The 26,969-nt window shown below is 51.4% G+C and overlaps 1 protein-coding gene across 13 annotated transcripts in view; it reads left to right on the forward strand.

Annotated features, from left to right (window-relative positions):
* The window catches only part of ZFHX3 (zinc finger homeobox 3), a 513,502-nt gene that overhangs the window by 403,295 nt on the left and 83,238 nt on the right, over positions 1 to 26,969 (forward strand). For 11 of the 13 annotated variants that reach the window (XM_051805544.1, XM_051805548.1, XM_051805543.1 and 8 more), the window contains one exon: positions 23,239 to 25,985. In XM_051805544.1, coding sequence (XP_051661504.1) covers positions 23,285 to 25,985 — 2,701 coding nt within the window. In that variant the 5' untranslated portion in view covers positions 23,239 to 23,284. Of the gene's footprint in view, positions 1 to 18,211; positions 19,185 to 23,238; positions 25,986 to 26,969 lie in introns of those variants that run through there. The other 2 variants (XM_051805552.1, XM_051805554.1) reach the window with 2 other exon arrangements.

Raw genomic sequence — 26,969 nt, forward strand, 5'->3', positions numbered from 1 at the left:
GCTCCTCATCTGCCTTGAGACCAAATCACCTTCCACGTCTGCCACAGAAGGCTCCTGACCCTGCCTGTGCAATCCCAGCAGTGGTGCACTGTGCTCAGCTCTCTGCAGCATGCCGTGTCCGGTGGGGAGAGCACGGCTCTGGGCCGGCTGGGAACGGGCTCATGGGGTGCACTGGTGCTTACTTGTTGCTGTTACGTCCTCGGTGAGGTGGAAGATGCTACTTGTCAGTGGTAGGACATGACAGGAGTTAGTCACCTTGGTTAAAGGTCTGGCACTGTGCCAGGAGCCTCGGGATGTGATTGTAAAAGGCATCCTTAGATTAATCAGTTTTCTACGGCAGCAATGGCAGTGAAATCAGTGTGGATGGTCTTCAGGAATAGTTGTGTGGGGCAGCAGGTGGCCTTGGGCATGTGGTATGTGCTGCACTCCTCGATGGGTCTGCCCTCCTGTGTTTGCTGTTGTTACCAAAATAGATTAAAGCTAAACTGCGTGGATCAGCCTGTTCTGCAGTCCTATTTCTCTGCTGTGTGTGGTGAGGCACCAGCTTTCCACATGAATGCAACTTCTGAATGTGGGGAGTGTGGAGCCGCGTGCCTCGGTTGGATAAACGCAGAGCTGGGAGTTGTGGGTGACCCCGGCGCTGCTGGTGTGAGTGGCTCCGGTGGGCTCTGCAGGGACTGGCCCTGGGAGCACACCAGGTGCTGGGTCCAGCCCGAGGGGACCCACCAGTCCCCAACAGCTTTTTTATCACTTTTCACTTTCTGATCTTGTTTTCAAGTGATTGGTAGCATGAGGTACCTGAAAATGAGCAAACTTCCCTCTTCTGCATTTACCAGAGGAGTGTTAAGGATCCTGTGGAACATCCACGCCCTGCAGTAGGGAGTAGGGTGTAGGTGTTCCTGCTGCGTGGGTGCAGGTGTAGGTCTCTTGCTTTCTATGAATGAAAGAAAAAGGTGCTGCCTGGAGGAACCCGCAGTGGAGGTTTAGAGATAAGATAGCGAGGAGGGATGGCGGGCACAGGGTCAGGGGCAAGAACAGAGGTAATTCCCTGAATGAACTTCTCTTGTCTGGCAAGGAAATACCAATTTTTTTCGGAACCTACAGAGACTTGAGCCATAAAGACTTTCTGATTAGCTTTCATCCTTTCTCCATTGGTGATTTCTCATGGCAAAGAGCCCTTTTCTGTGGTGCCCTGGGCTGTGCCCCCGGGGAGCAGTGGAGGGCCTTACCGCTGTGTGTCCTGGTGGGTCAGGGGGACAGTGGTGATGGAGCCTGTGCTAATGGGCTGGTGTCCAAGTGGAAAGTGTATTTTCAATGAGGAAGTGCTGAGATATTAGTGGAGCCTGGATTACCCTGTGATTGTGCTGTCAATACTGCTGTATTGAGTCGGAGAGAGCCTGCACGACACAGGGAAACACTTAGCTCACTGCTGCTGCTTATTGAGAAGCCAATAGCAATTTACGTGCTGACACTTGACATCGAATCCATTCCCAGAGGTACAGCTCCTGCTAAGCCACTGCTGGGCTCGCCCTCACACCTGAGCCTTCCCTTGGCCTCAGAGCTGTAGGTGTGACGATGCTGAGATGCCTCCAAACGCACCCACCCGCTGGAGGGACCAGTGCCTGCCCCTGGAGCTCTTCTGGGACAGGCAGGTGGGGAGCAGCTCGAGAAGCAGTGGGAAACCTGTGCTCCAAGGATCTGGTCTCACATGGGATTAGGTTTATGTGTGTATTCAGGGAAAAAGAGGGAATGTGGGTGCTTTGGTCCTTCAATCCCACATCCTGACAGCCCGAAGCACCTGGGGCCTCTCATCCGAAGCAGCTGGATTCCTTCTGTCCTGCTTTTCTGTTTTCCTGGGACAAGCACAGCTGAGCCCAAGGGCCCTTCTGGCTTCCACATCTACCTTTTAAGAAAAATTTAAGATTATCTGATGCCAAATACTTTTGAGAGGAATAACATCCGTGATATTTCTTTGAGCCTGAACTCACTAAAACAGGAACTAGGCCATAAAGGAGTGAGGATGGGATGACAGCAGAACTGGAGTACTGGAACGAGGTGGGAAGCAGAATGTGGGGAACCTGTGTCCTGGTGATGTGCTTGCTGTCAGGTGCTGGTGCTGCGGTTCTGCAGGAGCCCTGAGGAGATAAAAGACCCAAAGTCGATGGTCTTCTCAGCCCCAGTGTGCTGGGGCAGTGAAACTCTCATAGGTTTTTAAGTGCAGCTCTTGCTCTTTCACTGCATTGCCTGGCAAACAATTTTACATGTTCTCTGTTAGCTGTGGCATTGCTTTTTGGTCACTGTTCCCTTTGCGGTTCCCTCACGTGTCCCAGCCTTCTGTGGGAGGAGTAGAAAACCTGTGTCCTAAATCAAAAAGGAAACAAAGCAAGCATGATGTGCAAAGGGAGGCGCTTGGAGCGACTCTTCATTTTGCCAAAGTGGAATTTAGGTCATCTTGCAGGTCGTGTTTTAAATATCTGTGTTGCTTCACGCTGGCAGGTTGCGTAGCCAGTGTGCAGTGTCGTGGCTGTGCAGGGTGTGTGGAGAGGAGGGAGCAAGCCCAAAGCAATCAGTTTTGCACTCTCCTGCAGCTCACTGAGGAGAGCAGGGACACATGATGGGGGCACGTTGCAGTGTCTCCAGACCCCTGCTAGAGCAGGGTAGGTGAGGGCTGTGAGTGCCCCATGTCTCCCCAGGGGTCCCTGCTGCGCTGGTGGCCTGCGGCCCAGTGCAGGGTGGATCACATGGCTTTGCTGGAGGCTGATCAAGTATCAACCTGCTGTGGTCGTGGATGGGCTTTCCCTGCCACAAAGCTCTGGACACAGTGTGCCTGTCCCCCTGCCCTGCTCTTGTCCCAAGGCAGGTGTTCCTGTTTGCGGTCCAGAGCCAGAACTAGCAGCAGGTGCGTTTTCTGGAACTCACTGCTGTGTGTGGTGGCTGTAACCAGAGCTGGGACCTGGTGTGGGAGCCCATGTGGAGACCTCTGGGGACCCAATCACTCCGCATTTCAGCAATACTGGCTTCCTTCAGACACTTCAAAAACTGTGGCAAAAATCAATACAAAAGTAGATTTGATGGAGGGGAACAAAAGGAAGAGGACATGTCAGCTTCCAATGCCTGCTGAAGCACAGCAGAGGGTGAAGCAGCAGGTGCATCCATTGGGATACCAGATAGCCAGGATGCTGGGTGGGACACCTTGGGATGGCAGATGGCTGGGGTGGCAGGCGTGACACCTCAATGCGTGCTTTTGTAGAGGTCCCTATTGCTTATTCTAGTTTGTTATAGTCTATTGCTAATCTTGTTCAGCAGTTGCTCCTCTTAATTATTGGAGCACCTTTACAGAGATGTAGCAGATTAATCCTTTCAGGTCTGCTCACTACCAGAAGAGATTGCCACCATTATTCCTGTGCTGTGAAAGAAGAGGTTGGAGCAGGGAGAAGCAGGGCTAAATTTAGAAAGCCTACACTCACACGTGCTGCTCTGTAGCTGTAGAGGAGCGTATGGTAGCAGGTACCAGTGTGAGCAGTGAGTGTATGTGCAGCAGGTGAGGCTGGGCAGCCCAGCAGAGTTTCACAGGCATCACAACCACATCATGACCTGCTGGGGACGATGCCTTGGCAGCCCCTCAGCACATTTTCAGCAGGGAAGGCAGGTCCGAGGCATCACTTATCTGGTCCTTGCCTTGCTGGAACACAAATATTAACTGACAAACAGTTGCATAAGAAACAGCCTGTTGGCTTATCTTCCAGTGAAAGAAATAAACGGGAAAAGTAGGAAAGTTAACTTATAAGCTAATGAACCTCTACTGTGCTGGTGTTAGTGAGGCCTGAGGCTTGCATGAGGGCTGCTGGGCTTGCCTCCCAGAAACTCATCTTGGAGGAAATAGAGAAATGCTCCCGTGTTAGACATGCAGGTTGGCTGAGTACGTAGGTGCTGTGGTGTAGCAAGTGCCAGCTGCCCAACACAGTGGGGCTGGGTCCTTGAAGCCCTTTGATTTGTGCTGGAGAGCCCCTGCCCCAGCACTTGCTCTACCTGCCTCCACTCCCAGCTCAGGTGTTCTCTGTAACGTGGTCACGGTCCTACATGTGGTTCCAGCCGAGGCCTTGTAGTGCTGTTAACATCCCCTTTATTGCTTCCTTGTTTCCACAAACACTCTGAACAACATCTGGAGATCATGTTTGCCACTTGCCCAGCTGCATCCTTTGGTTCATCCTGACCAGCACATCAGTCTGTCTCCTCCTATGTAATTCCCAATTGGCAAACCCTGAATTTACTGCAGAAACTCAGATTTTTCCTGTCGTACCCTTGGATTAAGTTCCTTTCTTATTATTCTAGACCTCAAATCCTAACTTTCTCCTGTGTAATATTCTGGTCTTCTACTTTGTTGGATGTGCTTCTCAATTTAATTTCATCAAGGATTGGTGTTCTCTGCTGATTGGCAGCAAGGCCAGCAGCAATGTTGGCACGATAGCTCCCGAGGCCTTTCCGAATTACCTCTATGCAGGGCAGTATTCTCTTTACATCATCTTGTTGTCAGCTGCTCCTGGCCTAGTTTTCTGCCTTTTTTAGTCGTAGCTAGTGTCTATCTTCTCTAGCGTAACCCTGGTGTGCTGTGGAAGAAGGGACAGTTCTTTCAGTAAGAGAAGACACTGGGTTAGTTTTTACAGTGTGTCTTTGATAAACTTGCCTTATATTTGATCCTGGTTTCCATTTTTTTGCTTTGTCTTTTATTATTCTTCCCTTCACAGTACTTCCAGTTCTGTCTGTTAGGAGAAAAAGCCAATAAATGCCACAGCAGTGTCTCCCCAGTCCTGTTTGAGCATGGGTGTTTGTTGTCTCTACCCAGCGCAGTTCCTGAGCTGATGGATTGTTACGAATATCGGTGTTAAACCTGTCTAAGATGTACTTGGCTATTCTTAATTGTTTTGGACTGTATAGATTTAGATTAGATATGAGGCACTGGCACGAGTTGCCCAGAGAAGCTGTGGCTGCCCCATCCCTGGAAGTGTTCAAGGCCAGGTCGGAGGAGGGTTGGAGCAGTGGAAGGGGGTGGAATGAAATGGGCTTTTTTAAGGTCCCTTCCCACCCAACTCAGTGTGTGATTATGGGACAGCTGTTATTGTTAGCTCAAATCATGAAACTTTAAGAGAAAATGCAAAGAGGGAGGTGTCTTGAGTTGAATGGTCATGTGGGGGTGGAGCAGTTCTGTGTGTGCTGGTGGGTTGCAGTTGTCTGAGCTAAATCTCCCTGGTTTCTGGGTGCTTCTGGCTTTTGGAGTGGCTCCTTCATGCTTCTCTGCTTTGGAGTGCTGCTGCACTCACGGTTTTCATTCCATCTCCCTCAAGAAAGGTGGGGGCATCCTGGTCATGGGTGGTTCTAGTTTGGAAAGGCTCATTCTTCACTGACAGAGCTGGGAAAGCAGTTGAACCTGAAGTCGTTGGGGGCTAGTTCACACTGCTCATGGGTGCCAGTGGAATGAGAGCTGGGGTGTGAAGTGGGAAGAGGACAGTGCTGTGCTGCTGCACCCTGGGGTTAAGAGTGAAAGTAGTGATTTGTGTTTTCCCCATACTTGAATCTGAGACTTTAAACAAGAAGTAAATTCGTTCAGTGAATAATAGAAACTTAAATGAAATAGGTGATTATTACTGAAACCTTTAAAAGAATACAGATTGTCCCAAAGCAGATGTTCCTCTGCAGAGCTGTCCCAGCCCTGCTGCTGGAGGTGGCTGGGAGGCAGCAAGAGGTCTGGACTGAGCAGATCCCACGTTATGCCTCAGGTCTGGACTGAGCAGATCCCACGTTATGCCTCAGGTTTCTTTCAGCACGTTCAACACTGGCTGAATGATGAATGCAAATGAAAGGTGGGTGGTGGGAGCTCCTCAGCATGGCCAGCAGTGCTGGGTCTGCGCTGACAGTTTGTCCTGATCTTCCTTTTACCTTTGTTTTCACTTTCTGTTACTACTTGACTAGAATTCTGTTGCATTTACAGTCTGCAGTTGTGATGTGCAGGGTCAGGGGTGGTTGTCCCACAATGTGTTCTGATGCCTTGTGCTGTGCATCGTTCTGAGGTGGTTATTGAGCAGCTTCCTTGTGCCTGGCCTGCTGTGATCTGTGAAAGCTGGCTGCTATTCCCTGTGTCCCTCACAGCGCCCGTGTGCCAGCATCTGACATGCACCAGGTCTCATTTCTGCAAGGAGCTCCCAGCGCCAGCAGTGCTTGATCCGCTGTCTGAGCCGTGGCTGTGACGGGTCATTCTGGCAACTGCAGCTTGTGATTAAAAAGAAAATCAGTCACTGTCATCTTGGACCCCAGCACCAGTGATCTGACAGTCCATGAGGCATCAGCTTCTTCCTGATCAGAGGATCTTAGATTCAGGACTGCCCCAAGGGTTGTCCTCTGACTCAGGCAGCTACCAGAAAGCTCATCTCATTTCATGACTAGCACAGGCAGCCACACCATTTCCCTGCCTAAAGAGGCTGCTGGGAGACCCAGCAGTTTTTGATTGGATCTTCAGGGCCTCAGTGTGTGGCTGTAGAAAAGCAGAGGGTTGGAACTGCAACTGCTGCTGTGTGGCCACACCCTGGAAATTCCCTTACGTCCTCAATGAGGTCGAAGCTGTCACCTGAGTTTTCAGGCAGGGTAGGACTGCTGGCTCTGGCCTTCATCCTCACAGTTCTCGCGCCGGACAGAGGCTGCAGCTGAGGTCATCTCCCCCCTTTAGAAAAGGGAACTTGTTTCCAGCTCTGCTTTGGGAGCACTGAACTTCCATCTCACATGACCACTGCCAAGGGTGGCCGTTCTCTGGTTGCCAGAGCTCTGCCAGTGATGCTCCTTCTCACTCTCCAAACCCATGGACCTTCCTGCAGCCCTGGCATCTCCAAGGGCAGGTGCCCCTGCGTGAGGTGAGTGGGGGCTGCTTCACTCCCATACCTGGCTGCTCAGAGATTCCCGGAGGTCCCAGGTGTCCACATATCTTCCGGAGAATGTACGTCTCCACACAGAACACAAGCTGATGTGTTTTCCAGAGCTGTAGTCGTTGGAAAAAATGTAGTCATACAGGGTTGGTTTTCATCTTCCTTCTCATTCCCACTTTCTGTGGTATGTTAAAATTGAATTTTAATTGAGCACCTTGTTCCCAGCTGTATCTTTAATGCTGGCATTTGCCGTGACTTCTGGAGATGTTTTAAGTAGGATGGAGAGTCATCCATAGGATCATCTACAGCAGTGAGTGGTTCACATCAGGAAATGATTTAGGAGGAGAGTTAAGGAAATGTTATTTGTAAAATGTCTTCAGTTTATCACATCCTTTTAAGAGATGGGGTCAAGGAGCAGATGGGGCTGAACTCCAAGGAGGTGGTGTATGTATGCATATGGAGGGGCAGATTTTAAGGAGCCTGGGAAAGGCTCTGGTGTTATCTGTGGCAAGAGCAGGGCTGTATAGCCCACCAAATGCTGCTGTCGTGGACTGGGAAGGCTTCAAAGGTCCACTGGCTGGGTTTATGTCCCTGTGGAGCTGGGAGCTCAACTGCAGCTGATTGGACTCCAGCTCCTCCTGATACAGTTTGGCTCACGGTGTCACTGAAAAGAAAGGACCTGAATTCAGTTGAGGATGAGGGGAAGGACATTGAGGAGGAGCCTGATGCTCAGAAAGCTCAGGGACATACCTGTAATAATGTATGGCTTGAAAATAATGTATTTCCTAATTTTATTGGTAAACAGAGTGCATGGGGCTGTGAAAAAGTGTGCAAATTACTTCTCAGCCTCCCTTCTGGACTGATTCCCTTGGATCAGCTGACAGAGAGTGATAGTCACTCAGCCTTTGACGCTTAGGAGGCTGGGCTGGATAAGTAATGATTCCTTTAGGCCTGGCTTCCTGGAGTCATCTCCTTATCCTTGTTCTCCCAGGTAATTAAAACCTTGCCTGGGAGCCAGTATAAGGGTGCCTGCTCCTGCACATGGGGAAGGGGTGTGGGGGAAGGAAGGAGTTTGTCTGTTAGAGACTTGTTGTGTAAACGGGTTCATTCTTCGTGGCTTGGCAGAGGGGAGCAGTGGAAAGGAAGGAGCCGCAGACTGACATTGTTCTAAGGGGCCAGCCTGGGTGATGGGGTGAAACATTGCCCCCTCCAGCCCTGGGTGGGCACAGGCTGCAAATGGGGTATTGCAATGCAGAGTGGTACCTTCCTGCAGCTCAAACTCTTGTCCCCCATCTTTTCATGGTGCCTCTGCTACAAACCTTTGAAGGCCTTGAGCTTTTCTCAGTTGGGGTTTTGCTTTTGAAAGAAAAATCACTTTTCATTTGGGGTTTTGAATTTGAAAGAAAAATAAGGAACAGCTTTCCCATTTAGCATCTGTTCGGGCTCTTTTCAAGTCACTTGGTATTTACCATATTGAATTTTCTCTTAAACCTCTGCTCGTGTTGCCCTGTATATTGCCCCTTTTTTAATTTTTTAAAATAAAATCAGATGTGCGTATTCTGGTAAAGTACTACTTCTGCTCTCAGTGTGGGCAGGATGGGGCTAAATTGGGCCAATGAGTCCTTGGTTTTCCTGAGGAAACTGCTGGAGAGTAAATGGATCTTCATTGGTGTGTGATAATGAAGTTGCAAGTCTTGGAAAAGCTGCACATTTTTCCAGCCTATTTTATGACTGAGAGATTTGTATTTTTTCCCATTAGTAAAGGTGACCTGTCTGACTTCTGCCGCCTTCAGGAGTGTTGGCCGTGGTTACTGTAATAGTCACCTTGTGTTGTCCCTGGAGCATGCAGGCATGGCCAGCAGTTGAGTGTGATTTAAGCAAGAGTTTCACACATCTTTGCTATTTGGAACTTGGATGAAGAGAAAGAAAGAAGCTGCCTTTGGAAATGGAGACTGGCTTTCAAGCCTCCTGTTCAGATGGGTTATGGTGTAGAAGTGGAGGATTTCCCTCATCATTCTCTTCCCACTCCTTTTGTTGCTGATTCCAGCATGCACATCAGTTCAGTCATTGAATCAGTTTCTTCCTTTTCTACATACATTCAGACCTAGTTGCAGGAGATGGATTTATCAGATAGCTCAGACCTGCTGTCTCTCTGAGGAGTTTCTCATCGTTTGGCCTAGGAATGGGAAAGTCAGAATAAATCTTGCTGAAGAGGCTTTCCCCGTTCCCTCTGCCTGGGAGGCTGCCGGAGCCCTCACCTGTTGGAGAGCAGCCCCGTGTTTGTGGGGTTGGGAGCCAGCGCTGTTGCCCCTGGGGCTCTTGGAGCACATCCCAGACTCCGTCTGTTCCAGTCTCCTCTCACTCTGTTGTGCACCTTCCCTCGCCCAGAGCTAAAACAAGGAGCCAAGAATTAATTGTTTTGTGTCCTTTTCCCCTGTGTTGCATTGTGGTCTGATCAGTATCTGGGCTCATTGGGCACTGGAGGCATTCACTTCCCCTTCTCCAGAGACAGCTGTCAGAATGCTTAGCAGAGGCTCATGGTCCTTACTGAGTTCCAGGTGCTGGACAGAAAAATGCTGTTCCCAAATCTAGGTGCCCAGGGTGTGGGTGGGAGGGCATGGGCTGGGAGCTGGCACTTGGAGTGCTCCGGATATGCGTGCAGGACCTGGTGTAGCACTGGTGGACAGGGGTTCTGCTGCCCTGGCCTGGCTCCGTGGGCTCCCAGCTACTCTGGCTGGGCTCCGTGGGCTCCCAACCTGACTGTGTGGGCTCCTGCACTCCCCTGGCTCCAGAACAAGAACAAGCCAAGGGATCCTCTGGTGCTCGTGTTCCCATCCATTACCACAGGTGGCACACTGCAGACCATATCCCGTCTGGGTAGCTTAAGTAAACTTTCCAAGGCAGGAAGTGTAAACAAAGATTAAATAATTAAATAAAGTTAATTTCACATTTATGTGAAATTCATTGCCATGGAATTTAACTCAGTGTTCAGAAAAGAGCTGTGAGAGAGGAAGAGGAAAGTGACTGTAAAGGGCGAGGAGGAAGGAAAATGTGAAGGGGCACAGGGGAACCCAGGTGACTTAAAGGATTCCAGATTTTAGTGGAAATTATGATATTAGTGTTATTTTAAACCTTGTCATTCAGCTGACTTTAGGATTTCTGGAATAGTTCTGGAATGCTGTTTCTGACACGGGACTTGTGTTCCAAGTCCAGACTCAAGGGGTGGTAAAGGCAGCGCTGCTGGGCAGCTGCAGTGGGACTGTGTGGGACACAAGGATTTGGGGAAGCTGAGAGGGAAGAATCTTGGTCACCATTTCATGTGTGTTCTGCCCTCCTGGGGCAGAGTGGGGTGCTGAGGGTGAGGGCTCCTCGGGGACTGCAGAGTCTGAGGGCTTTGGGAGTAGTGTGGCGGCAGCTTGTCAGTGCTGAGGGAATAGCAAGGGGTACGAGAGATGAGGTTTTGATTAGTATCGACTGAAGTGTTTTGGAGCTTCATGGCTCATTCCTAATTAAAGGCTGGAGTCTGTGGGTGCTGTACTTGCAGGGCTGCTGGGCCAGTGGCAGTGGCCCTGGGACAGCCCTTTCGTCCTGACACTTCACCTCACTGTCCTTCTGCTTTCTTCAGAATGGCCAAGGCTGCCTCTGGGGGCTTTTTTGTGGATGTTTCTCATTGCTGGGTTTCAGAGAAGTGCTTGATCAGGAGTCCATGTTTCTAGTAATTACACTTCATAGGGATCTATTTTCTTATGTGTTTAATAGGGTTCTGTCTTTCAGCTTGTGCTTGGCCTGAACTCTTGAGCGGGGGCCTTCCATGAGTGAGATGGGCATTAAAGTCTTTGATTTTCCTCAGGGCAATTACTGTGGCCGGGTGAGGAAGAGGAGGCCGTTCAGTGGGTGATGAGGGCAGAGGCATTAAGACCCTGTCATTAGTAATTAGTTCAGTGTTCCAGGTTCCCGAGTTCAGTGGCTGCTCACGCTGTGGGGATCCCCGGGTGACCCGCGGGCTTTGAGCCGTGCTGAAGAGACCTCTTCAAGGGAGCTCCTTTAACCAGGTGGTTTGTCTTTGAGCTCTGCTGAAAAATTGGGTTCTGAAGATGAGAAAAAAATTCCCTTAGTGCACCTTTTAATTGTTCATTTAGGAGCAGAGCTCTCCTCCAGCTGGGAGGGCTCAGGGCTGCTGTAAAGTGCTAATTAAAAGTAATAGTGATAATGAAAACAGATGTTTTCAAGGAAAGTAAGTGGTACCGGGGCCCCAATCTGCTGTCCCTGGCTTCTCTGCGGGAGGAGAGTGAGCTGTGTCCTCAGAGCTGCAGGTCCAGGGGAGCTGGGGAAGGGGACTGGATTGCAGGCTGCTCCTGCTGCATTAACAACTGGATTGGTCTGGATAAAGCACAGACATGCAGTGCAGCCCTGCACCCGGCACCGGCTCGGAGCACCCCCTGCCTCTCTGTGCAGAGGTGGAGGGCTGGTTGTAGGAGGGGGGAGGTGAGGCTGGGACCACCATAATCCTGGGTGAGGCTGCTGCTGATCACTTGAAACTTCATCAACCCCCTTTGGCTGCGTGCGTTGGTGGTTTTGGTTTGTTTCAAAGATTGATCTCTCTCTCCTGTTGCCTGGAGTGTCCTTTCCAGGGCTTGGTGGGGATGTGTGGATATCTGAAAGACGTAGCAGTAGCACAGGTCCACAGAGAAGCTTTGGCTGCCCCATCCCTGGAAGTGTTCAAGGCCGGTTTGGATGGGGCTTGGAGCAACCTGTTCTAGTGGAAGGTGTTGCTGCCCATTGCAGAGGGGTGGAATGACATGAGCTCTAAGGTCCTTTCCAACCTGAACCATTTTAGGATTCTACAGTTTCCCATAGGGGACTGGAGGATTTACAGCTTCAAGCTAGTTATTTGTCCCTCTTGGCTTGAGTTGAGGTGCTCTGTCCGTCGTTGCAGTGTCCTTTATTTTCTCCTGTTGTATGGAGGAGTAGAACAAAGTTCTACTAGAATATTGTTCTAGAACAGGAGAGGAAAAAAATCAATTGTGATGGAAATTGGCTCATTCAAAGGGTGACAGGGAAGGAGGTCTTCTCCCTTGTCCACATTTTAATAAGAAAGGATTGTTTTAATCTTGTTTATAATCAGATTTACTGAGAGTTTGAAAGAACAGCCCCAACTCCTGAGACCTCTGGGATGAATTCTCTGGGGCTCTGCAACCCATCACCAGTGTTTGGGCTGAGAGGGGACGAGTTTGAGAAGCTTGTGTCTAGATCTCCAGCCTGTAAGGCAGCAGCTGTGTGACATCACATGTTCACTCACCAGAGTGCTGGATTTGATCAAGTTGTCCATTCCATTATTAACCTTTTCACTGCTCTGTGAGTGAGCTGGAGAGCCATCCTCATAATCTCCTGTGGTACAGGTATGCATGGGAAAGAGCAGCTAAGAAAGGAGGACTTGGTTCAGGACAGAAAGATGAAGGAGTTGTGAGGAGGTGTAAGGTTTTGTCTTTCACCCTGAAAAACTTGGGCAGAGAATCCTTGGCTGACCATACTTGTGGAAGAAGTGGCACCTTTTAGAGAGGTGGGAGGCAATGAGGAATAGGGGATGAAGAGGAGAATAGAGGGAGTAGAGAGGTTGTTCTGATCCTGATGAAGGAAGGCATTAAGAGGAGGAAGGGGCCAGAGCATTAGCCAGAAGCAGCTTCTGTGGTCTAGTCCAGGTTCGAGGCCAGCCTACAGTAAGGCTGCTCAGACTGGTGTAAAGTTTGTTTTGCAAATGTCGCCTATGATTATTTAGAGAAAGTGACTCAGTTGCACAGGAGCAGCCAGCCAAAGCAGTGGAGGTGGCACTGAGTGCTGCCTGCAGCCTCTAGTGTACAGTCCTTGGGGTTAACACTGAGATGGAGCTGTCAGAGCCTTGTCTGTACTGGGAGATAATGGGACCCATACTCCATAATTACTGCCCGTGGAGCTACTGACAGAACCCTGGAGCTTCAGCCCTTGTTAAACTCATTTTCAGCTGTCACTTGGCCGTGGTGGCAATGGAGCCCGGGTATGTTAAAGCCTCTGTTCCTCCTCCTGCTGATGGAGGAGCAATAGATGCTTCTCCAGAGCAGATCTCACTGGACAGTTTGTTTGGCTTCTCTTCTAGAGGCCAAGGGATACACGTTACTGAGTTTAATCCAAGAGAAGCTTTTTGGTATATGAAGCAACTTCAGAAACAAAGTGTTGCCTTGCTGTCTTCTGGCAGATCAGCTGCTCGTCCTGCAGACACACGGTGGCAGGGGATGAGCTGCAGTGTGTCACCTGTTCTGAGGTACGGCCTGTGTGCACATACACCTGATGGATTTCCCACACTGAGTGTATCTGGAGTTCAGTCTTCTCAAAAAGAATTCTTAATGCCTTGCACAAGAGTTTAGGTCCTGAAGGCATAAACTCTGTTAAATCTTGTTAAAAGGATGTAGGAAACTGTACAAAGTCCAGAGTAGAGGTAAAAGTAATTAAAATACTGAAGGAAATGTTTTGGAGTGGGAAGTTGAGTTTAATTTTTAGCTGATCAGGAGGAGGATTCAGAACTGAAGTTACAGGGTTTGGTGTTTGAGCTCTGTTTTCCCTGGAATGGGCGCTCCAGTGGAAGGCGAACAGAGGGTGTAGGAGTGAGCCCCAATATCGGGGTGTGTGTGATAAACAGCTCATGGGCTGTCTCTGGTAGTGTGACCCTCTCCATGCCAATGGTAGCTGGACTGTGGAGGTGGCTTGGGCTCAGTGTGTGGGCACAACGGCGTGTTGAGGGTGTCACTGGAGTCAGGGTGGCTGCAGACAGAAGGTGATGCTCTGGCAAGTCTTATTTTGGTAAAAAGCTCAAGACAGCACTAGGAGCTTCTTGCAGGCACCCTGCAATTATCATAATAAACAGTTTTATCATCTGCTTGGCAATCAATAATGTGGCTTATGCTGCTTTAGTATCTCACTGGTATTGATCACCTTAACAACTGTGCTGCGGTCGGCTCCCGTTAACCCCTGTGCTGCCAGCAGGCCTGGCCATCCTGACGGGCTCAGGGCTCACCTGTCACCCACGTGTGTGCAGCAGGGGACAGCGGGGTGGGGCAAACCCAGCTTTAAGTCAGAGGCCTGATAGAGGGATTTGTATCAAGGAGCGAGGAATTGAGTGCATATCCTGTGTGTGGGGTGGCTTAAAATAGAAGGATTGCCATGTGGTGCTCAGTTTGCACTCGGAGGAGTTTGCACTTGTAATACTGTTATGTGGTGTGTGGTGCTTTGTCAGAAGGGGGTTCCCTGAGATCCCTGCATGTCCCCAGACCCCTGCATGCCCTGAGAGCCCCGCGTGTCCCCCAGATCATGGCCCTTGAAGAAGGAGGGCTGCTCTCTCCAACAGCTTTATGGGACTGGGATGGGAGCATGCAGTGGACATCCCTTTGGCTTCTCCTGGCTCTGCTGGGACTGCCTGAGAACCAGCCAAGGCACTGGCGTGCCAGCACCACACACACCTGCCCGACTTGTGAGAACAAACGCTGTGGAATGGGCACATGCTGGGAAACAGCCCTGGCCCCACAGCAGCTTCTGGGCTGAGCTGGGGCAGTCGGGTGCTGCTGTGTGTACCAAAAGCACTGTCTGGGCTAAGTGAGCCCATGGGGGTGCTCTGAGAACATCACCTCCGCTTCTGGCAGCACAGGCGGCGATTAGGAGTATCAGGTTAGTAGCTGACTCCATTTTGGGAGGAAGAAAGATGACTTGCTGTCAGCATCCAGATGGGGCTTTGAGGAAGGATGGGACTTTCTGGGATTTGGGTATACCTAGCTAGTTGGGTCTCATGGCCCAGTATTTCTCCTAATGGAATTTCCCATCATTTACTGCCCTGCTGATTTCTGATCAATGAAAATAAAATTGCATTGCCTCCTGAGAGGCTCCATGTATGGCTGCAGCCTCCAGCTGTGTCAGTTCCGGTAAGATAATCTCATCAGGCGTGCAAGAGGGTAATAGGAAATAAAAATAAAACCCACAATTAGCAAGAGGCCAAGCAGCCAAGTAACGCTTTCAGTCCTGGAGGTCTGGAGACGTGTGCGTAGCAACTTCCTTCCTTGTCTCCAGAGGTGCCTGCATCCCTTGCAGTGCGCTGGGCCGCGGTCCTCGCTGGGCCCTGAGTCCCGGTGCATCCACTGGGCACTTCTTTGGAACCCCCATTTACCTGGATCCATGTCAGCTCTCCCTCGTGAGGTGGTTAACTGGTTCACAGGTGTTTGTTCCGAGGTGCACCGGGGATGTAGCAGCTGATGGAGTGGCTACGTGCTGTGCACGTGGAGAGCACGAACTTGAGACTTTGAGCCATCAGGCGGTGCATAGGTGTTGACTCCTGATGGTTGCTGCAATCAGGAGGGTTTATTTTGGCCAGATAAAGAAAATGCTCAGGCTATATGTGAAGTCTGGAGCAGGGTGTTGTTTTGGGAGCAGATGAGTGTGCGGATGCTGTTTACAGGAGCACAGGAACCCTTGGATCTGCAAAAAGTTAGCCTAGAAGGTGCTAAATGGGGCAGTTTCCCAGCTGTACCAGTAGGTTTCTTTACCTGTTTTAGGGTTCTTTAGGTTATCTTCCAGTGACACAACTGTAACCAGTGTTTACTCCGTACTGAAACATGAATGGCCTGTGTGAGCCGACGTCCCGGTGACCTTTGCAATGGGACTGTGCAAACCCAGTGTGTAGTGCAGAGCTGATGTATCAGCTGCGGTGTTTGTCTGAGCAGCCAGTGGAATGGTTACAGAATGACCTAATGCCTCTGAGCCCGCTGTCCCGATCCAAAGCATCGGTTTTCCCGAAGGGTGGGAAGGAGCAACTGAGCCCAGAATGCAGCAGCGACTCTGCTTCCTAACAAGGACTGGATCTGAGCCCTGGCAGAAGAGATCCGCATGACTTATGAGTTCTAACTCTTACCCTCGGCTTGGCCCTTGACACTAGTCTGGAGCGCACATGTTGTTTGGGTAAATCCGTAGGAGGAAGGAGCATTGGCAGGATTTCTTCCCGAGGCGTGCAAGCCTGCGTGTGTGGAGCATCACTGTGGAGCACACCCTGGCAGCGAAGCAGTGGCTTTTCCAGCTGGGCTGCCGAGGGTTGGTTGTATCTTTTCCTGAAACCGTGTGGCAAGGCTGGAAACTCTGAGCAATTCAGTGCTTCTCCCTTCACAAGCATCTCCAGGTGTTTGGTGGGGGTAGGGCTTACTCAAGGTCTTGCAGATGTACCTGCACTCTGTGGAGGGACATGGGGCCCCAAACGGAGCTGTGGCAGCTGGGACTGGTAAGAGCCACTGGATGGGCACTGAGAGGACAGGGCAAGCTGCAGCCTGTGGCAAAAGGGCAGGACAGCATGGACCTCTTTCCAAGGCGTTAGGGCTTGGGGGACCAGGGGACTATGGGGTCTGTGTGACAGAGCAAGGCAGTTTGTCCTCAGCAGCTCTTTGGTTAGTTTTGGAGTTGGGTCAACAAGAGTGCACCGAAAATGCAAACCAGATGCAAATGTAGTTATTTATGCAGCAACATGGGCTGGGAACAGCCTTTGACAAGAACGGTTGGGGGTTTGGAGCAAAGGGGTGAATTGCACAACAACAGAATCGTGGGATGTGTGATGTTTTGAAACAAAACCTGGCACTTCTGTGGTGCCCTACACAGGAGGAGAGGTTCCTGCAGGACCTCAGAATAAGCTCTATGCCCTGGGAGCGTGCAAATGCCACATCACGTATGAGCTAAGCAAGTGCTTCTCTTTGTTGTGTAGAGAGAAATGCGGATGAAGCCCGTTTACCTTTGCTGCAAAATACTCTCAGTGCAGAATGTCTCTCTGGAAGAATAAATGCTCTTGTCCCCAGCTGCTCATGGAAAGCCTTCTGGCCCTCCTCGGGATCACTCTGCTCTCAATGGCAGTGGGCTGAGGATTAGATAAATATTTTCATGTGTAGTGCAGTAGCTGGCTCAAAGGGATCAGCAAACTTGGAATAATAGTTCATAACAAAATGCTTTCTGAAAAGCTTGCCTGACTTGTGTTACTCCCATTGGCTCAGTTTTATCTGGTGTGTAGGACAGAGGGAAAATGTGGATAATGTGGAAGGTTCACTTTTTCAAGGAGCCCCTCTCACTCAGTTTCATGCCAAGTGCTTGAGCCCTGCAGCTTTCAGCCCTGTTTTGTTCAGCGTTTCCTTTGCTTCCTGCTGCTTGAAAAGCTGTTTATGCTAATGATGCCGGGAAGATCTGAGGGACCGGCTGTGCCCGTGGATGTGAGCCCTGTGTCAGCCCTCGAGTCCCTGTCCCTCCAGCGAGTGCACGCAGTGCAGCGCTGCTCAGCGTGCCGGGGCTGGAGCACTGCGGAAGGACATCCCTCCACGGGGCTGTCTTCCTGCTGGGGGAGGACTGTCCAGTCCTTTTGAGGTGCCTGATGGATCTTTTCTTTCTGTAGACCATTGTGTGCTGCCTCATCCCCTTCTGGGGCCTCCGGCCCTTCAGGACCTGTGGGCTAGAATCCCTCAGAACGAGAAAGCTCACAGCGTTCACAGGGACTTCCACAGAGGCAAAACTTCTTCAGTGAAAGGGTGATCAGGCACTGGCACAGCCTGCCCAGGGCAGTGGTGGAGTCCCCTAGAGGGATTTAAAAGATGTGTAGATGTGGCATTTGGGGACATGGGTTAGTGGTAGCCTTGGAAGTGCTGGAGGAGCAGTCAATGATCTGAAGGTTTTTTTTCCAACCCAAATAATTCTGTGGCTCTATGAATTCTTGGCTTTGCCAGGATAACAAACCTGTTTGCGAGGACTTGCAACTCCAAGAGTCTTTGGAACCCATGGGTCAATATTGGTTGGATGCTTCTTCCACCAGCAGGCAGGTCTGGCTTGCTAATTCTGTTCCCTGTGCAAAGGTGTTGAATGTGGCCATGCATCCAGCTGGAACAGGCTGGCACTGAGCAGAACTCTGTGAGAAGTCAGAGCTGAGCTTGGGCTTTTGGTTAGTAAAGCCTTACTGCAGAAGAGGAAGCAGGTGAGATGTAGAGCTTGTTCAGGATTTGGCAAGACTGATACCTTGCTGTGCGTACTCGTCAAACCACGTTTGCTGGTGAGGCACCTCCACTGTGCTCAGGTGTGTGCCAAAACACAGCTTGGTCTTGATTGGAGAGGTGCAAGATGTGACTTGCTATGGGAAAGGGAGAAATTAGTTTATAATTTCTTCTTTAGAATGTTGAACTTGGCAAATAAATATCAGTACTTTCGGGATTTTTTTTCTGGTTGGGAATTGCATAAGAGGACTCCCGAGGCACTGGTGATGTAAAATGTTGACGGAACCCCCTAGCTAGAAATTACTCTTAACGCTGTGCATCTGCATTCCCTGTTACGCTCAGGTTTTGGCTTATAAGAACTGTTTTATCCTAAATTAAGTCCTGTTGCAGAATCCTCAGCACTTCCCTTAGGCTGGCCGGTATCTTTCTGCTTTCTGGCACCTTATGAATAGGAGAGAGTTAGGATCTGTGTCTTCTGTTTAGCTTACAAGATAGAAGCTTTTTACAGAACTAGGAGTTGAAACTCTCAGTATTGCCACGCAGCTCGAATCTCCAACCCATGTTGCCGAGGAAATGTAAAAAGATCTTTCTATTCTAGGAAGTGACTCTTCACATATTTGTGCGATAGCAGCTGCTGCAGAAATCACATAAAATGACAACATGCTCCTGCCACCTTGTTTTACCCTCTTCTGTGACTGTCCTGCTTGCCAAGTGAAGCAGCATGTGCTCACCTAATTGCAGGCAGTATCATAATACATATGCATAAAGGAGCAAAATTAAAGTTGCTTTGGCAACATACATTCTGTTCTTTCTTAATTTTTGAATTCTTGATCCTAGGCAATTATTTTTATCATGTCTTTCCATATGCAATTTCCGAAGTGTTACCAGAGTGCTGTGTAGCACACCAGGTGCGGGAAGGCGACACAGAAAGCTTTGATGCTCCTGATTCAATGTGTCACTGCTCCAGAGGGACACAGTGACTGCCTTGTGCACCCCCAGCTCTGGGGAGCTTTGAGCGTACCTGGTCCCAGGGATCACCACTGTCCCTTCCCAAGCTATTCTGTGTTTCTGTGGCCATGAAGTTGAGTTGGCTTCTCACTTATCTTTGATATGTCCATCCCTAGTTTTTAGGCTGGAACAAGTGTCATCGAGTGCCATTGCTGAGACAGGAGCTTCTTGGCTGAGCTGGACACCAGCACTCTTCAGGCTCTGTCCTTCTGAGGATGCTGCTGAAGGCCAGGCTGAGCGTGTAAGGAGGGGTGTGCACAGAGTGTCTCAGCCCATCTTTAGTCCTGTGCTGTCCTTGTCCTCCTACCTCTGTCCCTTTCAGCTTCTCTGAGCCACCAGCACCCTGGAGGTGATGGAGGGCTGGAGCACTTCCCCATGGCTAGGCAGAGGGAGGGAGGGCAGCCTCAGAGGGTGTCGGACCGGTAACGGCCATGGGTGTAATGCATCTGCTTTTATCTTCTCCCTGTCCTTGGTGCCCTTTTTTCCATGGTGCCATGTGGGTCATTAGCCCAGGGAACAGTTTCTCACTGTCTCTTTCTCCTTTTGTTTTCCTCCTTCCTCATTGCTTCCAGTCTTGGTTTACTGCCAAACAGCCTCTTGTGAAAGGGCCGCCTAATTAACCCTGTGCTAATTAACAATTTAAAATTACACAGCACGGCTGTTCATATTTAATTCTCGGGAAGCCTGGGCAACAGCAGGAGCCCCCTCCTCCCTCCCTCTCCATCCTTGCCGCCTGTGCCGCTGCCAGCATCCCCAGGGGAGGAAGCAGCCTGGTGCTGCAGGCCTGGGGTGCCCAGAAGCCCCCAGCTAGTCAGAGGGTGCAGGGCGTTGCTTTAGTGCCAGCCACTCCTTGGTGGGAGTGTTGCTGGAAGGTGGCACATCTGTCCCTGCAAGGATGGGGCCAGGGGCTGGAAGGAGGTGACGGGGGAATGTGGGGATTGACTCCCTGCATGTTTTGCACAGCATGGCTGTGCAGCCGCCAGCCCTGGTTAGTGGGAACGGAAGCGTGGGACACACTAGTGCTGTGCTGGCACCTGCACCTGCCATCCAGGTGTGGCTGGGCTCTGGGCCACCATGTCTGCCTGACAGAGCACTCCTGCCCCACGGTCCCTGTGCTACCCCGGTTGGTCCCACATCGGCTCTGAGGGGTTGCAAGGAAGGGGCAGGGGCTCGGGTGAGCCATGGGCCAGAGGCCAGGTGGCCACAGCAGTGGGAGCAATGGTGGGACACAAAGCCAGAGAGGCGACTGGGAGAGCCCTTCCATGCTGCTGGGGCGATGGGAGCGCAGGGAGTCTCCGGCACTCAGGCTGTTCTCTCTGTAACTGGAGTTCATTGATTTTACGGGAAACCATGTTTACAGACAGAGTGCTGATCGACCTGACGAGTTGACTTCTGCCTCCTTAAGTAAGAACTACCTTTTCTTATTGACTGGCTGATAAACAGAGCGGAGAGGGCGGTGGGGGGGGGCAAACAGGAGGTGTGGAGCACTCTGCAGTCCGTCTGTCCTCCCAGACTCTCCACGTCTCATGCAGGTCTCTTAGGGGTGCTCTGGGGTGGAGGAAGATGCAGGGCCCACGATAGCAGACTAATAACTGCATTGCACTCCTGCTTAGAGCCTGGTTTGCTTTAGCAAGGAAATTGCTGTTTTCAGCTTAAAGAGATGATTCCTGCAGCTCCTGTGTGAATAGAAACAAATACTTCCATGCCTCATCCTCCCTCAGCATCTCCCTACAGGAACAGCTGTGGTGGTAACTGAACAGGCAGGAAGAGCTTGGGTTTGTGCAGGGGCTCAGCCTGTGTTTGGGGCTTGGGCTGGCCATTTTGGCTCTGAGCTTTTGCACCTGCCCTGGAAGGGCTCCTCCTTCACGTCGATGAAAGGGAGAGAAGATTCCTTTGGCGCAGCTCCTCCTGAGCTGGTTAACTTGGAGCAAGTGGAGGAGAGCTGTTAAAGAGAGCCAAGGCAGAAAAGCCAACCAATTAATTGGAGCGCGCGGGTCTGCCTGGCCGGGCCGGGCCGGGAGAGAGATTGGCTTTCCTGTCAATAAACAAGTCCCCAGTGCAGCATCAAAGCCGCAGTCCTTTATCAATCGCGGCCTCCTCTTCCCGCATGTTCCTGTAACTTACCAAGCATTTATTACATTGATTTTCCAATCAGGCTGTTAACCCTCCCGCCCCTCCAGCCCTGCTAACCCTTCTGGCCCGGCTGTCAGTCAGGCATCTCCTGCCAGTCAGGAGTTCTCAACAGCAGAGCCACTGTGACTCTGGCTGTGTCTCACCTGGCTGTGTGTCCCGCGAGCTGGCCACGCAGGCGAGCGCAACACTCCACAATGTCTAAAAGCATTGCTGGGTTGTTGTCTCGTGTCGCATTTTGAAGTCTGGGTAGATATTCCCAAAACTTCACTTGGCAGAAGTATGAGCTTTACGGAATTTCTTTTTCCTCATTTTCCCCCAAATGAATGTGTTTTGGTTTAATTTGGGTTGCAGTTACCAGTACAGCAGTAGTAGTTAAATGGAGAGAGTAGCCGTGTTGTGGGAAGGTGAATGTACTGCCTCAGTGCAGAAGGATCTGGGATGAGTTTGAGGAAAACACAAAGCTAAGGACAAATATTCGGTGGAGAGAGCCGGTGCAGTAGGAGCCGTTGCACAGCTGGAGCGTATTTTGACTCAGGGGAACAAAACTGGCTGATGAAGAAGTCAGAGCCTTTTGGCATCAGGATTCTGGTGCTCTTCCTTCTTATTCTGCTCAGTGCACCAGTTTACTGTTATTGCAGATCAAACCCCTTTTTATTCCCAGTGCAACTGCAGAGGCAGCTGCGTATGACATCCAGGGAAGGTGGGACTGGAGGTGCTGCGGGGTAGCATCGAGTGTGAATGCAGTGGATGATGGCTTCATTGTGCCTCTGTGTCCTTCGGTAGGCATCCTCTCACGTGGGCTGTGAGAGCATAACTTTGTCTTCAGGGGTAGTTGTAAATGCTTTTTCCTTAAGCTTCATCAGAAGTGAAATATAAAGGGAAGGTACAAACATGTGAGGGAAATTAGCAGAAGTGTGTCTGGCTTTGTGTAATAAAGGAAAATAAACTGAGAGATAGTGAAACCAGAAAAAAAAGGGATAACACTGAATGTCGCTCCATTTTTTTGCTCGAACTAATTCAGGTGGTTCACTCAGTGCTGCTGTGGCACATCACCTGCTTTGCAACCGCTCATGTCTTTTCTGGCAGGTTTCCAGTCCTCTTCATACTTTTTGTATGAGCCGAAGAGGGCTCCATTAGGATTGCAGGGCTCCATTAGGATTGCTGTGTTGGAGTTGTTGGCCAGATACAGCAAAGTGGGTTGCAGTGACAGGGAGCCCTGGATGTCAGCCATGCTCAGTAGCCCAGGCTCATTGGCCACTCTGCAGTCGGCAGGAGTCCTCCAGTCTTGTTGATTTGGCAGAATGGAAGTAGCGGGAAGGGTGTCCTCCTTCTTCTCCTCCTCCTTCTCCTCCAGGACCTGCACCCACCATTTTCCTCCAGGGGTGAGGGGAAGCCATCCATGTGCAGAGGCTGTCCCTTGCAGGATCTCCAGGAGCTTCCTGGAGCATGGTGGGCTGACCCCTTTCCGATCTACAAGACAGACCCTTGTCAGATCTGGAATTTCCTGTTTGGTTTCTCTCCTGAGGTCTCTCCATTTAAACTCTGTCCAGAGCAGAGCAGTTAAATCTCCTGTGCATACCAAGCACTGTTACTCTAAAATCGCTGTGAGTTGCTCTGTGTCTTGAAGTCTCCCACAGAGGTGCACATGTGGTAATGCTGGATCTGTGCTTCCCAAGCCACTAACAGAAAGGAACCACCAAAAAACCTAGCATCTGGCTTAAGGAACCAGAGAGTATGAGTTTAACAAAGTTTAAAACCCCAGCACTGTTTTGTTGTCATGTCTTTTTTTTTGTTTCTGTCAGAAGCTTTTCTGTGATATTTTTGTTTGTTTTTTGAAGATCCATGGCCTTGGGAGTGGCAGTACAGGTCCTACAGTCTTTCTGCCACCCGCCTTTGGGGAAGCTGCTGGAGAGGTTTTCGCCACCTTCTAGACACCTTCAGTTCACCTCTTTTCTTCCTGCTACCATTGTGTTTCTATTGCTCATTCCCAGCTGTGCGTTTCCCAAGGCCGGTCTGCCTGTCCCTGGCACCTGTCTGGGTGCACCAGACCCCACTTCGGTCCTGAGGAGCAGGGTTGGCAGCTCTTGTAGTGGTGGGGTCTTTATGGGAACGGTCTCTCCTCCCTGACTCACCTGCCTCTCTCCTTCTCTCTCTGCCCTCAGGTCCGAGCTGTACCGGGTGCAATGAGCGCTCCGTGCCGGCCCTGCCATGGAAGGCTGTGACTCACCTGTCATCCCTGGGAAGGACAATGGGTGCAGCATCCCTCAGCACCAGCAATGGACTGATCTCAACAGCGCCCACCTCCCCAACCCGGCCGGCAGCATGGAGCAGCCCGCGGCGGAGAGCCGCGGCCCCCTGGACAGCCTGAGGGTCCCCTTCCCCGAGCGCGTCTCCGAGAGCAGCACGGCGGCGGGTCCCGGCACCGAGCCCACCGGCAAGGAGGTGAGCTGCGGGCAGTGCGCCGCGTCCTTCGCCGGCCTGCAGAGCTACATGGAGCACCGCTGCACCGGCACCCGCCCACCCCCACCGCTGAGGGGGGAGAGCGGGAGCGAGAGCAGCGAGGACGGCGAGGAGGAGAGCGACGTGGAGAACCTGGCTGGCGAGATCGTCTACCAGCCCGACGGCTCAGCCTACATCGTGGAGAGCCTCAGCCAGCTGGTGCAAAGCGGGGGCACCGGCGGCAGTGGGACTCTCCCCTCGCTGCTCCCAAACTCTCTGCCCAAGCAGGGAGAACCCTCCGCCGCCGCTCCCGTCTACCCACAGATCATCAACACCTTCCACATAGCCTCATCCTTCGGGAAGTGGTTTGAGGGCTCAGACCAGGCCTTCCCGAATACCTCAGCCCTGGCGGGCATCAGCCCCGTCCTGCACAGCTTCCGCGTCTTCGATGTGCGACACAAAAGCAACAAGGATTACCTGAACAGCGACGGTTCTGCCAAAAGCTCCTGCGTATCCAAAGATGTTCCCAACAATGTGGACCTGTCCAAATTTGATGGCTTTGTGCTCTATGGTAAGAGGAAGCCCATCCTGATGTGTTTCTTGTGCAAGCTCTCCTTTGGGTATGTCCGCTCGTTCGTGACCCACGCCGTGCACGACCACCGAATGACTCTGAGCGAGGAGGAGCGGAAAATTCTTAGCAATAAGAACATCTCCGCTATCATCCAAGGGATAGGCAAAGACAAGGAACCCCTTGTCAGCTTTCTGGAACCAAAAAACAAAACCTTTCAGCACCCTCTCGTTTCCACAGCTAACCTCATAGGCCCTGGACACAGTTTTTATGGTAAATTCAGTGGCATTTGCATGGAAGGCGAGCAGCCCCTCCAGGCTGGGGCAGCCAGCGGAGCGGAGCCGCCGCCGGCAACAAGTGTCCTGGCCCCCGGTGCGCTCCTCAACCTGGGTGGGCTGACCAGCTCGGCTCTGAAGACTCCCATTACCTCAGTCCCCCTGGGCCCACTGGCTTCCAGTCCCACCAAATCCTCGGAGGGAAAGGACCCTGGGGTGGCAGAGGGGGAGAAGCAGGAGGGGGGTGACCAGGACAGCCTCTCGGAAAAGGCAGAGCCGGTTGAGGAGGTGGAAGAGGAGGAGGAAGAGGATGTAGAGGAGGAGGAGGAGGAAGAGGAGGAGGAGGAAGAGGAAGAAGATGAGGATGATGAGGGTTGCAAAGGACTGTTTCCTAGCGAGTTGGAGGATGAACTGGAGGACCGGCCCCAGGAGGACGCTGGGGCTGTGGCAGGCAGCGGCAGCAGCAAAAAGGACCTTGCTCTCTCAAACCAAAGCATTTCTAACTCTCCCTTAATGCCTAACGTGCTCCAGACCCTGTCACGGGGCACAGCTTCTACTAGTTCTAATTCTGCTTCTTCCTTTGTCTTTGATGGTGCAAACAGGAGGAATCACTTAAGCTTTAACAATGAGGGCGGCGGAGCCAGCGTGGCCGAGGGCAGCAGGAGGCTGGACTTTATCGATGAAAGTGCCAATAAAGACAATGCCACAGCACCAGAACCAAATGAGAGCGCGGAGGGCGAGGACGGGAGCTACATCTCCCATCACCAGCATGCTGGCCCCCTCTGTGAACTTGGGGGTGGGGAGTGCCCTTCGGGGAGCGGCGTGGAGTGCCCAAAGTGCGACACGGTCCTGGGCTCCTCGCGGTCGCTGGGTGGCCACATGACTATGATGCATTCTCGCAACTCGTGTAAGACACTCAAGTGTCCCAAGTGCAATTGGCACTACAAGTACCAGCAGACGCTCGAGGCGCACATGAAGGAGAAACATCCTGAGCCGGGCGGTTCCTGCGTCTACTGCAAGAGCGGGCAGCCGCACCCGCGGCTGGCGCGGGGCGAGAGCTACACCTGTGGTTACAAGCCCTTCCGCTGCGAGGTCTGTAACTACTCCACTACTACCAAAGGCAACCTCAGTATTCATATGCAGTCCGACAAGCATCTCAACAACATGCAGAACCTGCAGAACGGAGGGGGAGAGCAAGTCTTCAGCCACACCGCGGGGGCGGCGGCAGCAGCTGTGGCAGCTGCGGCGGCCGCGGCCGCCAACATTGGTAGCACCTGTGGGGCCCCCTCCCCCACCAAACCAAAAACCAAACCTACATGGCGGTGTGAGGTGTGTGACTATGAGACCAACGTAGCTAGAAACCTTCGGATTCACATGACCAGTGAGAAGCACATGCACAATATGATGCTGCTTCAGCAAAATATGTCCCAAATCCAACACAACCGGCACCTGGGCCTCGGCAGCCTGCCGTCCCCTGCTGAGGCCGAGCTCTACCAGTACTACCTGGCACAGAACATGAACCTTCCCAACTTGAAGATGGACAGCACTTCTTCAGATGCACAGTTCATGATGGGGGGGTTCCAGCTCGATCCCACCAACCCCATGGCAACGATGACTCCATCTCTAGGTGAGGCTGAAGGGGTTTCCGCCATGTCCATATGTGAGGGAGGGATTGTGATTTACTTTACTCCAAACCCCTTCTGCGCAGACAGGGCACTGTGTGCCAGACCCCTTCACTGGCTCTGTGACCCTCTGAATTGCCTTTGTGTGGTGGTCGAGGATGGAGGCTGCGCAGTCCAGACCTCTCATCTGTGTTCCCTCAGTGCAGTTTTTTTCTCATGTAGGGAAAACATGTGGCTTACCTAGTACTTTTTCAAGAGTTTTTGTAGGGAGCTAATGCAATGGCAGATACGGGTTACTGCTGCCATGCATTGAATGTTCCTCCTTGTCATGGAAAGCATCCTTACTACAGTATTTCCTGAGGACTTCTCCTGGGTTTGGTGAGGAGTGTGAGTAGTTTGCTGGGTGGCTTTGAGAGAGGGTCCAGTCAGCTGCTGGCATTCCCAAAAGCAAGTGTGGGATTGGTTTGTTCTACACTGTGTTGCCCTAAGAAGACAAGGTAAGCAGGTTTGAGAGGGATGATGAGTTCAGTGGAAGGGGTGGTGTTCCTCTGCTGAAGAACTGATGTTCCTCTGCTGCCAGCCTGAGAGACAGGATCAGAGGCTTTTGGAGCTCAGAGCCCCTCCTTACAGAAGCAGAGGACTGTTGTGAGAGAGAAGTTGGAAGTGATTTAACTGAAGCTTCTAAAAGTACATGACAGGACCCTGGATGTGCAGTACCTGCCTGGAGAGTGGTTTGTGAACTGTGCACTTGGTGGTTGCAAATCTCACGCTGAGGGTTGTGGAGGGAGGCCCTGCCTGTACCAATAAGCAGCTGGCCCCTTAGACTCGGATACATACACTGTGAGCTTTGCAAGAAGTGAATCAGAACTTCCCCATTTTTACACTTTGGTCCAAAACTGGATTTGAACAGAACATTAATAATTAAGAAGTCTGCTTTTGGTTTTTTCCTGCATGTTGAGTTCAGGAGAGAGTGATTTAAAGAGCATTTC

The sequence above is a fragment of the Manacus candei genome, unplaced genomic scaffold (genome assembly GCF_025592945.1).
Source record: "Manacus candei isolate 608988 ecotype Guabito, Panama unplaced genomic scaffold, ASM2559294v1 h1tg000065l, whole genome shotgun sequence".
NCBI classification, from domain to species: Eukaryota; Metazoa; Chordata; class Aves; order Passeriformes; family Pipridae; genus Manacus; species Manacus candei.